This window comes from Lepisma saccharinum, chromosome 6 (assembly GCF_977018435.1).
Source record: "Lepisma saccharinum chromosome 6, izLepSacc3.1, whole genome shotgun sequence".
Classification (NCBI taxonomy): domain Eukaryota; kingdom Metazoa; phylum Arthropoda; class Insecta; order Zygentoma; family Lepismatidae; genus Lepisma; species Lepisma saccharinum.
Window position 1 is genome coordinate 15,054,547 of NC_139234.1, and position 16,838 is coordinate 15,071,384.

The following is a 16,838-nucleotide window of genomic DNA, read 5'->3' on the forward strand; positions in this document are numbered from 1 at the left end:
GTTTCGAAGGTTATACTACCTCCTTCTTCAGGTTGAAACGATGTTTTCAGACACCTGACATGGTGCCTCGTCGTGAAAGTGATGGTTGACGACCTAGGTTAAAATGGTATAGGAAGGACACTTTCTAAAAAAGAATGTAAAATACACATACTAAAACTGCGCAATACTCTATAAAAACAAAAGAACGTTCAAAGCTGACGTCGGCGAACTGCCGATCGGTGCTCGGGGTAGGCGAATGCACGGTGTCAGCTCATACCTGGAGAAGGAAAACTCCTCCCCCTCAGTCTTTCCCAACTGGGGCTCGTGAGTCACCAATCCAAGGTGAAATCAACTTCCACCTGGGTGGCTTTCCTAACCTCAGGGGTAACATGGAAGCCCATCTCGTCTCTACTCCCGGCGGCTTTATCCCATTTTTTAAAAAAGTTTATCCAGCCGTCTTCCAAATTCCCATCATCCCTATTGAGTTTGTTCCTATTATCCGCGCATATATAGGCTGCCTCATACACATTCCTGTCCAATTTATTGTTAATCTTCCTAATAACTTCTCTTTTAGCGATCTTATGTCGGTTAACTAATACGTGTTCAGATAATCCTGTCTTGGGTATACCCTCCTTTACATCCTTATCATGCTCGCCCCACCTAATTTGCATACTCCTCCCGGTCTGTCCCACATATTCCTTTCCGCATTCACATACTATCCTGTACACTCCCTTTTGCTCTTCAGGGTTATTGCGCCTATCCCCCCTCCCTTTCTTATAAGACGTGAAGTGTTTTTCAATGATCCGAGGTGCTCTTACCCCACATTTTATCCCGTAACCCCTAACGGATTTTTCAATTTTCTCGGAAACACCCTTAAAATATGGAATCCCGCAACCAATCATAGGACACCAAAGGGGAAAATGGAAAGTAAGCTTAGGGGGAGTCTTCACAATGTGAAAAAATGGGTTAAAGAAAATGATGTGTATTTGATTAGATCTGATAAGGAAAACAAAATGGTTATCATCGGGAAAGAGGAATACCATAGCAAGTTGGAAGATAGCTTTAGAAGTAATGACTACGAAGAAACCAAAGTTAACCCCATCAATAAAATTAAACGAGAACTTAAAAAAGGCATTGAAACCAGTTTTACCTTGGGAAGCGCGGAAAAAAAGAAATTACTTAAGAGTGTTAAGGAAGGGAATATTCCCACGGCCTTTGGAATACCAAAGACCCATAAGGAAGGGATACCCCTCAGACCCATCATCCCCATGTATGCACATCCGGGATATGGTCTAGCTAAAGAAATGATTAAGAGGATGGGGAAAATTAATATGGACACTCAGTATAGTATCAAAAACTCCCTTATGGTCAAAGAAACCATTGAGAAACTTACCATAGAAGAACGGGACGCAATCTGTAGTTTCGATGTTATTAATCTGTATCCCAGTGTCCCCCGGGACAAAGCCGGGGATTGCTTGTATAGATGGTTAATAGACCAAAATGTTGAAATCTTGGTCGCCTGGGAATATGTCCGGTGGTTTTTTCTCATTACGGGGTACAATTACTTCTATGTTAACGATAAAATCTTCCGACAAAAAGAAGGGTTGGCCATGGGTAACCCCATCTCCGGCCTCGTGGCCAACATCTTCATGCACTATGTCGAAAAAGCCGCCATGGAGCATGTGGGGGGAGGGGTAAAATATTATGGGAGATACGTGGATGACATCCTCATCATAGGGAATGAAATCAAACTTGATAGCATTTTCATCCAATTGGGTAAGCAAGATCCCAGAATTGGTTTTACCAGAGAAGATCTGGCCAACGGAAAGATTCACTTTCTGGACTTGTGCCTTACTAAAACCGGACAACGGATTGTAACCGGGGTCTTTCATAAACCGTTGGCTGGCGAGTTGTACCTCCATAAGAGATCCCAACATTCGAATAGAACTAAATTAAATGTTTTTCTTAACTTTTTCATTCGCGCTGAAAGACTGTGCAATGACGAAAAAGAGAAAGAGAAAGAAGAAGAATGGATAAAGAAGGTGGGTATAAAGAATGGGTATACTATCCGCGACATGGAAAAAGTAGCTAGGAAAGCAAAAAAGATTGTTAGACAAGAAATATCGCAAAATGATAAAGATGAGGAAAAAACGGAGGTAGGAAACGGTGAAAAGAACACGTATTTTGTCGGGATTCCATATTTTAAGGGTGTTTCCGAGAAAATTGAAAAATCCGTTAGGGGTTACGGGATAAAATGTGGGGTAAGAGCACCTCGGATCATTGAAAAACACTTCACGTCTTATAAGAAAGGGAGGGGGGATAGGCGCAATAACCCTGAAGAGCAAAAGGGAGTGTACAGGATAGTATGTGAATGCGGAAAGGAATATGTGGGACAGACCGGGAGGAGTATGCAAATTAGGTGGGGCGAGCATGATAAGGATGTAAAGGAGGGTATACCCAAGACAGGATTATCTGAACACGTATTAGTTAACCGACATAAGATCGCTAAAAGAGAAGTTATTAGGAAGATTAACAATAAATTGGACAGGAATGTGTATGAGGCAGCCTATATATGCGCGGATAATAGGAACAAACTCAATAGGGATGATGGGAATTTGGAAGACGGCTGGATAAACTTTTTTAAAAAATGGGATAAAGCCGCCGGGAGTAGAGACGAGATGGGCTTCCATGTTACCCCTGAGGTTAGGAAAGCCGCCCAGGTGGAAGTTGATTTCACCTTGGATTGGTGACTCACGAGCCCCAGTTGGGAAAGACTGAGGGGGAGGAGTTTTCCTTCTCCAGGTATGAGCTGACACCGTGCATTCGCCTACCCCGAGCACCGATCGGCAGTTCGCCGACGTCAGCTTTGAACGTTCTTTTGTTTTTATAGAGCATTGCGCAGTTTTAGTATGTGTATTTTACATTCTTTTTTAGAAAGTGTCCTTCCTATACCATTTTAACCTAGGTCCTCAACCATCACTTTCACGACGAGGCACCATGTCAGGTGTCTGAAAACATCGTTTCAACCTGAAGAAGGAGGTAGTATAACCTTCGAAACGTAGTTCGAAAAATCTCATGCTCACACACGTAAGTTGCTGATTTTTAATCTTTTAACCTTTAGTTTGTATTTGATTGTGAGTAATCCGCACATTATCAGTATGTTACCGATCTCCGACACGGGGAGGAAAGTGCGCAATTTTGAAAAGTTGAGGATTAAGCTTAATAAAACCCTAATTAGGATAGGTTTCCTCAAGCATTGTAGGAAGAAGGGTATTTTACCGAGTTTTTTAAAGTGGGGGTACCAACCCCTTAGTTTTAAAGGGCTGGATCAAAAGAGGGAAATACAGTTTAAAATGCTGGGGAAATGCATAAGGGAGGCATATGCACAGGTGGATAGGCTCAATTCTGAGTGTTACATGTTACATTTGGAAATAGGAGGACGATTAGACCAGGTGACGTGGGGGCGCATCGAGGAGCGACATTCTAGAACAGTCGAACAGGCGAAAGTTAGAGACATTGAAATAATTAGGAGGAAATTAATTAAATTGGGAATTAACGAGAGAGTTAAGGAGGGAGAGAATAGGCACAGAAAAGGGGATGAAAATAAAGCCAACATTTTAAATTTAACAAAACTTCAACCCCCTAAAGCCTTAGTGGAAATTATGAAAATGGGACATAAGTTTGCCATAAGGGATGAAAACTTCGAAAAAGAGGAATTCGTCATTGCGGCGGAGAAAATAGCAGGAAAATTAGACGAAAAAGAGGATAAATCTAATGTCAGGGTAAAAATACGTGACATCATTGATGAACAAATGCACCTAAGCATAAGGGAACAAGGCCCACCCGCAACCAATCATAGGACACCAAAGGGGAAAATGGAAAGTAAGCTTAGGGGGAGTCTTCACAATGTGAAAAAATGGGTTAAAGAAAATGATGTGTATTTGATTAGATCTGATAAGGAAAACAAAATGGTTATCATCGGGAAAGAGGAATACCATAGCAAGTTGGAAGATAGCTTTAGAAGTAATGACTACGAAGAAACCAAAGTTAACCCCATCAATAAAATTAAACGAGAACTTAAAAAAGGCATTGAAACCAGTTTTACCTTGGGAAGCGCGGAAAAAAAGAAATTACTTAAGAGTGTTAAGGAAGGGAATATTCCCACGGCCTTTGGGATACCAAAGACCCATAAGGAAGGGATACCCCTCAGACCCATCATCCCCATGTATGCACATCCGGGATATGGTCTAGCTAAAGAAATGATTAAGAGGATGGGGAAAATTAATATGGACACTCAGTATAGTATCAAAAACTCCCTTATGGTCAAAGAAACCATTGAGAAACTTACCATAGAAGAACGGGACGCAATCTGTAGTTTCGATGTTATTAATCTGTATCCCAGTGTCCCCCGGGACAAAGCCGGGGATTGCTTGTATAGATGGTTAATAGACCAAAATGTTGAAATCTTGGTCGCCTGGGAATATGTCCGGTGGTTTTTTCTCATTATGGGGTACAATTACTTCTATGTTAACGATAAAATCTTCCGACAAAAAGAAGGGTTGGCCATGGGTAACCCCATCTCCGGCCTCGTGGCCAACATCTTCATGCACTATGTCGAAAAAGCCGCCATGGAGCATGTGGGGGGAGGGGTAAAATATTATGGGAGATACGTGGATGACATCCTCATCATAGGGAATGAAATCAAACTTGATAGCATTTTCAACCAATTGGGTAAGCAAGATCCCAGAATTGGTTTTACCAGAGAAGATCTGGCCAACGGAAAGATTCACTTTCTGGACTTGTGCCTTACTAAAACCGGACAACGGATTGTAACCGGGGTCTTTCATAAACCGTTGGCTGGCGAGTTGTACCTCCATAAGAGATCCCAACATTCGAATAGAACTAAATTAAATGTTTTTCTTAACTTTTTCATTCGCGCTGAAAGACTGTGCAATGACGAAAAAGAGAAAGAGAAAGAAGAAGAATGGATAAAGAAGGTGGGTATAAAGAATGGGTATACTATCCGCGACATGGAAAAAGTAGCTAGGAAAGCAAAAAAGATTGTTAGACAAGAAATATCGCAAAATGATAAAGATGAGGAAAAAACGGAGGTAGGAAACGGTGAAAAGAACACGTATTTTGTCGGGATTCCATATTTTAAGGGTGTTTCCGAGAAAATTGAAAAATCCGTTAGGGGTTACGGGATAAAATGTGGGGTAAGAGCACCTCGGATCATTGAAAAACACTTCACGTCTTATAAGAAAGGGAGGGGGGATAGGCGCAATAACCCTGAAGAGCAAAAGGGAGTGTACAGGATAGTATGTGAATGCGGAAAGGAATATGTGGGACAGACCGGGAGGAGTATGCAAATTAGGTGGGGCGAGCATGATAAGGATGTAAAGGAGGGTATACCCAAGACAGGATTATCTGAACACGTATTAGTTAACCGACATAAGATCGCTAAAAGAGAAGTTATTAGGAAAATTAACAATAAATTGGACAGGAATGTGTATGAGGCAGCCTATATATGCGCGGATAATAGGAACAAACTCAATAGGGATGATGGGAATTTGGAAGACGGCTGGATAAACTTTTTTAAAAAATGGGATAAAGCCGCCGGGAGTAGAGACGAGATGGGCTTCCATGTTACCCCTGAGGTTAGGAAAGCCGCCCAGGTGGAAGTTGATTTCACCTTGGATTGGTGACTCACGAGCCCCAGTTGGGAAAGACTGAGGGGGAGGAGTTTTCCTTCTCCAGGTATGAGCTGACACCGTGCATTCGCCTACCCCGAGCACCGATCGGCAGTTCGCCGACGTCTGCTTTGAACGTTCTTTTGTTTTTATAGAGTATTGCGCGGTTTTAGTATGTGTATTTTACATTCTTTTTTAGAAAGTGTCCTTCCTATACCATTTTAACCTAGGTCCTCAACCATCACTTTCACGACGAGGCACCATGTCAGGTGTCTGAAAACATCGTTTCAACCTGAAGAAGGAGGTAGTATAACCTTCGAAACGTAGTTCGAAAAATCTCATGCTCACACACGTAAGTTGCTGATTTTTAATCTGTTACATTGATGTATAGTTCCAACGGAAAGCTGTCTCATTTTAATTTGTTAGTTTCAGGAACTAGTAAAAGTATCACCACTGGTATTGGTATGTGTTCATGGTGTTACCCCGTTGGACCTAATATTTTCTTGATGTTTTGATATCATAAACATGCATATTTTGAAAGCAATACAATGTTCTGTATTGCACATATTAAAACTGTATAACTTCCATACTACTTGTAGCATTGAAACATCAAGAAAATATCATAATTGCATCACACAAAGAATATTATGTACAAATCCAAATTCACAAAATGACAAGGTATAATTTAACAATACAGGGAATTTCTCCAATTTGTTTGAAATTTCGGATACTTACTAATTTGGGTCTCCTAATCACGAATCTGCACTTAAAATTTGGTGCTCAAGTATAGAAATTCCTGAATTATGGCTAGCCCCACGAACCATTGGCACGTGGTTAGGTTAGGTTAGGTTAGGAAACATAGTTAAATTTTAGGGTTGTAGTAATATCAGGAATATATATATTTCGTTCTTTAAGTATTCGAAATGGAAAATCTTGCGATAAATAATGAGCAATTGTGCATTGTCGGTTGCGATGACTGACCCTCTTATTTTGCAAGTTCGACACGTGAGCGCCAAATTTTAACTTCAGATTCGTGATTAGGAGCCCTAATTTAGTGAGTATGCCGAATTTCAAACAAAATGGAGAAATTCCCGGTATTGTAAAATCGCTCCCATTTTTCAACTTGGGATTACTTTTTTTTCAATGAAAAAAGCGTTATTTTTAACATTATAAGTATTTATTGGTCGTTGCTAATTGGCGTGCTAAGAAAACCAAACCTGGCCTGCCTAACCTAACTCCGAAAGCATATATTCAAAGTGCCACAAAGTGCAAAGACTTGTGGCATTTTAAAATTTCTCAGTATGGTTACAACCAGTGTGCAAATTGAAGAAGGAAAAGATCCAGGGATTCCTCTTCAGCCCCTATCAATTTCCTGCCTTTGAAAATGTAAGTATTATTGTAGTTAATGCATTATTCATCAATATTTCCAGTATTAGAAATGAAATTTATGTTTGACTTTTTGCTTTAGCTTCATTACCTGTACAGATAGGGTAATTGGGACTTTTTGAAACTCTAATTATAAGTACCTGTTGTAGAAAAGCGTTGCATATGAGCTGCAGCTGTTCAACTGTTGTGTTGATGGGAAGATCCAGTAGGTTGCCCAAAACTTCTCCAGTCTCAGATTTGAATCTTGAGAGGACACGGCGTGTTTCAATCTTGGTCTCCTCCTCTTCCATCTAAAATTAATGTAGAACAGAACATAATTATTTGTAAGAAATTCCATAGTTACACATGTAGTGGTTGAAACCTTACCTTGTGTATGCTTCAAGCTATCCACACGAAAGTTTTCATTTTACTTTGCAAGTACTGATATGCACTTTTACATGATTTGGAGATTTAGATTGTAATTATTCTTTATTCGAATTTGAAATTAGAATTTTGGGTGTGTCAGCACTAAGGCTATTTTGCACCCGTCACTTTATGCAGGGTCCTGCCCCTTATCATAACTAAAAAAAACATAACTGTAAGGTCGTACAACTAAAATATTAAAATATTCTGACTTTGGTTAAAAGCTAAGGCTGTAAAGAGGCACTGACTTTCTTCTTTTATTTCTTTATAATTCTTGTTGATTTTAACAAATGAAATTCTACATGTGTACCCATGAAGCTTAAAAAAGTATTTTGCAGTTTCTAAAAGAATGATTTTATTTAACTAGAAGATTATAGTCCTGCGCTAAAGGCCCTTATAGATGGGGCAAGTAGTGGAGCCAGAACTGGCTCGGGTTATCGTAAATGCGTTTTGGGCCTATCCGTCAAAGGTTTGTGATGACATAATGAACACGAAAGTAGGTATTTTTTGGTTAAGAAGGTTGAAACGCTGCATACCCACTCCAAATCGACAAAACACAAGCACGACGATCCATGACGAGTGCACGCCATATTGTCTGTTACCCAAGTGGAACAAGGAAGACAAATAATGACTCGTAATATGAAAAGTTGACACTATTTTATGGAAAAAGGCATAACTTCACCTTAAAGAATCTTTCGCAATGCAGAATAGGTGAGTATCATTGCTAATATTAACGAAATAAACGAGTGAGAGGTGTTCGGGCAATATCGCATAATTACCCTTTGTACCAGTTAGATATACCGGAAACACATTTAACTTGTTTATTTTGAAATGAAATTCATTTCTACTTACCTCATATGCATAGCGGAACATTTTTCGGTATAATATAACAATACAGGGAATTTCTCCAATTTGTTTGAAATTTCGGATACTTACTAATTTGGGTCTCCTAATCACGAATCTGCACTTAAAATGTGGTGCTCATGTATAGAAATGCCTGAATTATGGCTAGCCCCACGGACCATTGGCGCGTGGTTAGGTTAGGCTAGGAAACATAGTTAAAAAATTTTAGGGTCGTAGTAATGTCAGGAAAATATATATTGCATTCTTTACGTATTCGAAACGGAAAATCTTGCGATAAATAATGAGCAATTGTGCATTGTCCGTTGCGATGACTGACCCTCTTATTTTGCAAGTTTGACACGTGAGCACCAAATTTTAACTTCAGATTCGTGATTAGGAGCCCTAATTTAGTGAGTATGCCAAATTTCAAACAAAATGGAGAAATTCCCGGTATTGTAAAATCACTCCCATTTTTCAACTTGGGATTACTTTTTTTTCAATGAAAAAAGCGTTATTTTTAACATTATAAGTATTTATTGGTTGTTGCTAATTGGCGTGCTAAGAAAACCAAACCTGGCCTGCCTAACCTAACTCCGAAAGCATATATTCAACAATATGTTCAAGTAATCGCAAAAACTCCACAGCATGTGTTAACTGAAGTAAATCGAAATATGTTAAAATTGCATTCGTAGCATGATGAAATCCAAATAAAACAAAAGAAACTTGCGCCCACAGCTGTCATACTGATTGCTCTATAAGTACATAACATACTCATACTAAAAAAAGGAAAAATGAAGTTGCGGCCAATAACCCCCCCCCCCACATACACACACGCCGACAATTCGATTACATACTTGCTCAAGTCAAAGTTTCTTAAATCACCTCTTGTACTTCTAACATACGATGCTGCCGGTTACAACTTGATTCGCACCAAATTTGCATGGCGTGATTTTTGGATCTCTACAAACGTCGAACTGCAAAAAGTAGTGGAAGTAATCGATGTCTAATGAAGATGAAGTTATCAAAACATTAAAAAAAGAAAGATAACTCACGATTACGTTCTTCTCTTCACAATTAGCACGTGTCTGAACTGCGTGTATCCAATAGACGATGAAGGGCAATTTTAATATTATGATAATTCTTTCCTCACACTTTCCGGTATCGCACAAATAAATTACCCTTGCTTTTGTTGTGTTAGGAAAGCTTCATCTTGTTTCTACAATGTAACACGTAAATCAGTTTATTTCTTCTCTCTGGAGCACAGGATAAGTCTGCTCCACAGATTATACTACGCATCACCCTTGCCACAATCTGAGGTCACAATTTCCCTTTCCAATGGGCAAACTTTCCCTATTTGGACAATTTTTTCCCTTCACCTAAACAAATATAATAATAATAATAATTATTATTATTAGCAGTGGCAGTAGTAGTAAAATTTCCGTTGATCCATGATCGTATGAATAAAAAATGTTACACAACTTTTTCACATACATGTAAGCTTCATCGCTTTCTGGTCAGATGTCCCAGGTTTAAATCATGATAAGGAATCCATTAAATCGTTAACTCTCGGAATTTTTCTCTCTGATTCGAACCTGAACACCACTGGTGTGTGTTGTCCTCCCATGTTTGCAGTTCTTGAAAAAGCCGAAACCCACAAAATTGTTCATATTCAGGCCTAATCACTCGCAAGTGTTCAAAATTGTCAGCTTCAGCAGTCAAGTCATATATTGATTGATTGATATGCTATATTTAACCATATGATTTAACTTCGCTTTTAGTGCCACTTTTGGCTAATTTGCAAAGATGGGGATGAGTGATGACCAGTGGCGTAGCGTTATAGTACGCCCGTACGCCCGGCGTTCCCAGATTTAAAATTTCAAAAATGCGTAAATGCTGCGAATATAAAGTAAAACTTGACTAATTCCATATATGTTTGACGTTCATGGCATCATAATAGCTATTTTTTGCGATCCGCTTGCAACGCTCCACTAACAACACTCTTTCTAGCATCTCTTTTCAATGCCTATCCCGGCCGGACGCCGAGCAGGTTCGGCGTAAAGGACTCTATATTCCTTGCTGCCTTTCTGGAGGGAAAGCTTCGATGTCTACAGCACGCGCGTGAATGCTCTCTCATACGCCAGCGTACGGAGCAGCATAGGTCTACCGTGATTGGTTCATGTGACCCTACCTGCCTTCTGAAGCAGACGACAGCGGTAGAATTCCTACCTGGTTCTTCGCGCTCATGCAACTCGTGTTATGTGATGCTACAATACGCAATATTGACTGACGTAACTTTACCAATCTCAAATATACCGCTTCTTAATGATCACTGCATTGTATAATTTATCGCACGAGGAGCGATGTGCATTTGAAACTAAAAGATCAACACAGTTTTTGTCAAATAAGTTGGTAAAGTCCTCGTGGTAGAAATTCAGCCTGTGGCTGCTCTACCACTTAACCCGCAAAACTATTATTTTTTTTATTATTATTTTTTCGTTACTGCTTAATATTGTTTCAATGGAAATGTTTACCATTCATTTGAAAACTCTTAACATCGAATTGTCTCTGGACAAAATTATTTTAAAATGTTTATCAGCATTCTCAAGATGTAATAAACAGTGGTCTGAATTACTAATCGGCACTGTTACGTCAGTAGAGTGTACGATATTTGGATCATCCACTCTGATTTTCACAGTGCGCCAAGACGACAGAGGTCCCTGGTTCGAATCCCGGCATGAGCACGGGTGTTCTTTGTCAGTGTTCCTTCATCAATATCATCACTCATATTCATATTCGCAATTTACCAAAAGTGGTAGAAAAGCGAAGTAAAATAAACCAAATCAATCAGTAGTTGGATCATCCACAACAATGTCGTCTACTGTCGTGCAGAGGCGCTTGTGATTCAGGTAAGTTTTTAATGACTTGCGTCATGCAGAAGGATATAAAAAAAGGTATAAAACACCAGAGTTCAAAACATTTGTGGCATAGTGAGGCATCTAATTTTCTAGTTAAAACATGATTGGATGATGTTTTATTGAAAACCCAGCTGACTTCAGGCAAATAAACAAATAAACAATACCTGTGGCAACTAATACCATAAGTAAATTATTAAGCAAGAAAGGGCCGACACTTCCTTCGGACTTGGCGTTCCCACCCGAAATATCCATGCTACGCCACTGGTGATGACATGATGAAATTGATGAATAGACACTCACAAACATGCATGACCATGCCGAGATTCGAACCCGAGATCCCTGGCGTCGTAGCGCGATGTGCTAACCACTCCGCCACGAGGGCCGGCATGTCATATATCGGCACGAAACAAAGGAAGTCTTCTCGAATACAGCTGGATCGTGAAAAAAATAATGGACAGTGAAAACCCTTCCTATCACAACATATCTAAAGTCTTTTTTCTATATCTTTTAAAATATCGCTTGAAGTGTTAATTGTCTGCTACTAAAAACATCCCTTACTACATACTCCATACTACGTTTGAAGATACAGATATTTATATCACCCAAGAAAAGATGGACAATATTCAATCATAGTGCCTATAGCACTCCCCGGCCGAAACAATAAAACTGCCCTTCGTTCCCAAAACTTGGAAGCTGTTCACCTTTGACGCAGATGCTGTCATACGATGGCATCGTGTATTCATATGTATAGGCATATAACCCTCCTGTCCCTTCTTAACACACAGGCGCGGCTGGTACATTATTTACCTGGGGGTTCACTGAAGTCATGTGACACATATTCAGTTTCCGCAAATAGACTTCCTTCGCCTAACAAAATAATCGGGGGGGGGGGGCTTAAAAGATTTGTCCAGAATTTTTTCATCTGGAAGTATAAGGGTTCATAGTAGGGTTGTGCGAATAAATTTAGTTTTGAAACTACAATAAATTGTGCCTTTATGAAAAAAGTAGGGTTTTGTTGGAAGATCATGGACGTCCTCAGGTAGGGGCAAGGAAGATATTTTTTTTTTCCTGAAGGGGCAAAAATCACTCCTTCAGTCTGAAGTTACTGCAACGCTTTTATAATAATTACCATACATTACTGTGACTGAAATTAAATTATATGCGTGTAATATATAATTTTTGGTTGACATTCAATTTCCATGGGGGGTGGCCCCCTTTTCCCCTACCAAGTAATGTAAATAGTTTGCCAAAGAGGAATAGAGATGGCAGCACCAGGCGTGCAAGATTAAGAATTAGCATAATATATGTGAATAACTTTATAAATAAGAACAAAGCAGATTGGAAAGATGAAAAACAATAAAATCTACTATGAGAAGATAAAGAATAAATATAAAAGAAATAAAATTAATGTAAGTACGCGATAAATCAAACCAGTGATCATATGTAAATTGATGAGAAAACTAAAGAAGTCAAAGCACTGATACAAGTTCGTGTCTTTGAACAGATATTGAATCCATATGATTGATTTACCATCCCCATAGTGTAAACTTTGTTTACACCAGTGGAGGCGCGTTCCAATCGACGCCCCACAGCAGTTTTGGTTGCGCATTTCAATCGTAGCACCTACTTCGATGCGCGTCTCAATCGTTTGGCACCAAGTACACACTCTGTTGTACCCAGTTAGTGTTGGCGAGTTCTAATCGCAGCCGCAAGGGAGGATATTAGTATATTTCCTAAAGCTTAAGGGAATAAGTTGGAAAAAGGATATATGAATTCATAAATCGTCAAAAAGCTGAAATAGAAGGAAGTCCAGATCCAGACAATCCATTACGAAGAAAGTTCAGATCCAGACCGTCCATTAAGAAGGACGTCCAGATCCAGATCTGTCCATTAAGAAGGAAGCTCACGTAGGAAATCCAGAAGGAAGTCCAGACCTGTCCATTAAGAAGGAAGTCCAGACCTGTTCATTAAGAAGGAAGTCCAGATCCAGACCGTCCATTGAGAAGGAAGTCCAGATAGAAGAATATACAAATTGAAGAAAAGAAATAATACAAAAACATATTGAGATAAAACTTGACTGTAGATGAGAATTATAGAGAAAAGTAGCTCATCATGTAAATATTCTATTTCCATGTATCCTTGTTTATATAATATATTCGTTTAAACGTCTCCATTGGAAGACATCCTATCTGGTTTCGTTGTCTACAAAGAACCCATACCCTGTAGAAAAGCTAGCTGAGGATTAAGAATAAGATTCATGCACCTTGCACCAAATAGAGGTAGCAATACGGGACAGCTTTGTTCAAATTTGGGGCTGGTCGACCAGCACACGCTTTCTTTGCTTTCTTTCAGCGGACAAGGAAGTTTGTTTACGTTAATTACGTGCATTTCTAGCTGTCATTTCTTACATACGCGGACAGCAACGCCTACACTGCATCAAATGACATAACCTAGGTAAAGTCCATCCCTCGCTTCACTCTCAGCCTCATTTAATACTTTCCAACAAGTATCCAAGCACTTCAAAAACTAACAAACTTGAGACATTGGCACCGAGCGACAGCGAGTCATGTCTTCACGCCATTCTTTCTCTTTCGTAAACCCGAAGTGTTTCCACCTGTAAGAAAAAACCTCTGAAACGGGATTGCATGGAGGGGGAAAGCGACTGCAAGACTACCAGCTTACCCAGCAGCGTGTACTGCTTCGCTCTGCCCACTCGATTTGCCCCCCCCCCTCTGACGCTATACGCGGCCTTGCTCCTCAGATTGCGGGCAAAGAGTTGCAGGTCTTATTCTCGGCATACGCCACTGACGTGTGCGCGTGTGTGTGTCTAGATTGCGATATCGAAAGAAAGGAAAAATCGAGAGGAAACAGGCAGAGGAGAAAGAGGATGATGGAGAAGAAGAGGGGAACAATATTTTCTCCCCAAGTTACCTATCGTCTCTCTCTCAATTTCTCTTGTTATATCTTTCTGTCCCTCAATTATTATGTATGATTTTTCCTCTTCCTGTGTGCTGCTTCTCATTGGGGAAACGATATGGAACTACAGAGTGTATTATTTCTGTTTATTTTTCTCATTCAGTTATCTAATTCCCATATATATAACTCTCTAGCCTTTTTAAACCCGAGGGCCTCCCCCATGGCGCAGTGGTAGCGTCATTGCCTTGTAATCAACGGGTCCCGGGTTCGATACCCGGTGGAGGCACAAGTGGTTCGGATTCCACTTTAAACTGTAGGTCCAGTCCGATTAGCCTTACTGCGCATAAAGTGGACTTAAAACACCGAATCAAATTTTTAAACCCGAAGGTTCATGGCTGCAGCAACACAGGCATTCCATCTGTCCCCTATCTTGAGCAATCCTCTTTTCCATCCCTACCGATTTCCTTTAGGTCTATCTCAACGTTGTCCCTCCATCTTCGTCTTGGCCTTCCTACAGGTCTCTTACCATCAGGTTTCCCAACAAGAATCCTGTAAACTCCTCTTTCCTCTCCCATTCGTGTCACATGGCCTGCCCACCTAAGTCTTCTTAATTCAATTATTCTAATAATATCTGGACCTGAATACAAATTATGTACTTCTAAATTATGTAACCTTCTCCACTCACCTGTCTCCTCATCCCTTTTAGGTCCAAATATTTTCCTAAGGATCTTATTTTCAAATACTCTCAATTTATGTTCCTCTTTCACTGTAAGGAACCAAGTTTCACATCCATATAATACTACAGGCAAAATTACTGTTTTGTATATTTTAACTTTTAGTTTCTTAGATATTAAACGAGAAGACAAAAGTTTATGAAGAGAGAAGTAACATGCATTTCCTGAATTGAGCCTACTTTTTATTTCCTCTTTAATATAATTTTCACTTGTTAATATTACTCCTAAGTATTTGAATTTGGAAACTGGTTCAAACGAGTTGTTATCAATAATTAGGTTTTGATTATTACCTAACACTTGGTTTCGGCCTGTAAGCATATATTTAGTTTTCTCTTTGTTAACTTTCAAACCTATCTCTTTAGCAGTTTTGAAAAATATTTAGCATTATTCTTAATTATATTTATATCATCTCCTAATAAGTCTACATCATCTGCATATGCTAACAACTGAGTCACACCATTTAATTTTAGTCCTTCATTAGTTTCTTTTACCTTCCTAACAGCATATTCTAAGGCAAAATTAAAGAGCAATGGAGATAATGCATCTCCTTGTTTTAACCCATCATGAATTTTAAATTTGTCAGACATATTAATACCCACACGAATTTTACTTTCTGTTTCACTGGTGCATATTTTTATCATACTAACAAGCTTCTTAGGAATTCCAAACTCTACTAATATATTATATAATTTATCTCTTTTGACCGAATCATATGCTTTTTTGAAATCAATGAATAGCTGATGGACATTTTGATTATATTCCCACTTTTTTTCAAGTGTCTGTCTGATGTGAAAAATTTGATCTATAGTTGATCTGTTACGTTTAAATCCACTTTGATAATCACCTATAATTTCATTAGCATATGGGGTTAGTCTTGTTAAAAGAATGTTAGATAATATTTTATATGTTGTTGAGAGTAGAGAAATTCCACGGTAATTATTGCAGTTCATTTTAGCACCTTTTTTAAACACAGGAACAATTATGGATTCTTTCCAATATATATAGCCTATATATATACACACACACACACACACACATACACACACACACACACACACACACACACACACACACACACACATATATATATATATATATATATATATATATATATATATATATATATATATATATATATACAATCTCTTCTTGTTATATCTTTCCTGTCTCTACATTTTTTATATAATCTAAATAAGTTCCTTCACCTCCTCTGTCGTTCATTTCTTCCCTTACAACCGCTGTGTAGATCTTCTTCCATTTATTTTTTACTTTGATGAGACTGGCTTCATTTTCACTGGATCATCTGCAAATAAGAGAACTAGAAACTGGTACAGGTAGATGGTGGAAAGCCCCAGAACGCCGTCAACGTCTCTACCATCTGTGGGGGCCTCTTTTGTTTACAGTTGGAGAGGGACGCAAGGCCGCTTGTACCTTACGGCCTTGAGCCGGAGAACCAACTACCTACCCTACGTACAAGCACAACAAGCACATAGAACAACCTTATCTACTCGACTCTAGCGTTTCTTGGGTCGCAAGGCTCGAGGCCACCCTATCTCTGCACACTTGCTGAGGAAGTCTACGACCCCAGAACACCTAAAGTACCTAGCGCATAAGGGCAACACACGCATTCGACAACTATATCCACTCGACTACAAAAGTGCACTTATTGAGGTCAAGCATATATAACTCAAGTGGAATAATCAGTGTGCGAATTAACGGGTAGGGGGGGGGGTACAGGGAGATTCCTCCTATAAAAGAAAAATATTTTTATCGCTGCCTAGGATGCTTTTATGCCCCTCAATGAGTGAGATTGAAACCATATAATATAAGATTTCTTAACTATGAAACAATCACAATTGAAAAATCATTCGCGTCCATTATCAGTCCAGCCATCAAAGATTTCCCTCCCGAAAAGTATCAGCCTTGTGGATTAAAGAGCGACGCTATTCTGCAACTGACCTACCGATCGAGAC

The 16,838-nt window shown here is 39.3% G+C and overlaps 1 protein-coding gene across 3 annotated transcripts in view; it reads right to left on the reverse strand.

The window, feature by feature from the left end:
- The window catches only part of Nle (notchless protein homolog 1), a 30,916-nt gene extending 21,401 nt beyond the window's left edge, over positions 1–9,515 (reverse strand). The window contains exons 1-2 of one of the 3 annotated variants that reach the window (XM_083124561.1): positions 9,353–9,515; positions 7,196–7,345 (exon numbers count right to left, since the gene is read on the reverse strand). In XM_083124561.1, coding sequence (XP_082980687.1) covers positions 7,196–7,345 — 150 coding nt within the window. In that variant the 5' untranslated portion in view covers positions 9,353–9,515. Of the gene's footprint in view, positions 1–7,195; positions 7,346–9,154; positions 9,273–9,352 lie in introns of those variants that run through there. The other 2 variants (XM_083124562.1, XM_083124560.1) reach the window with 2 other exon arrangements.
- Between the last annotated feature and the right edge of the window lie 7,323 nt (positions 9,516–16,838).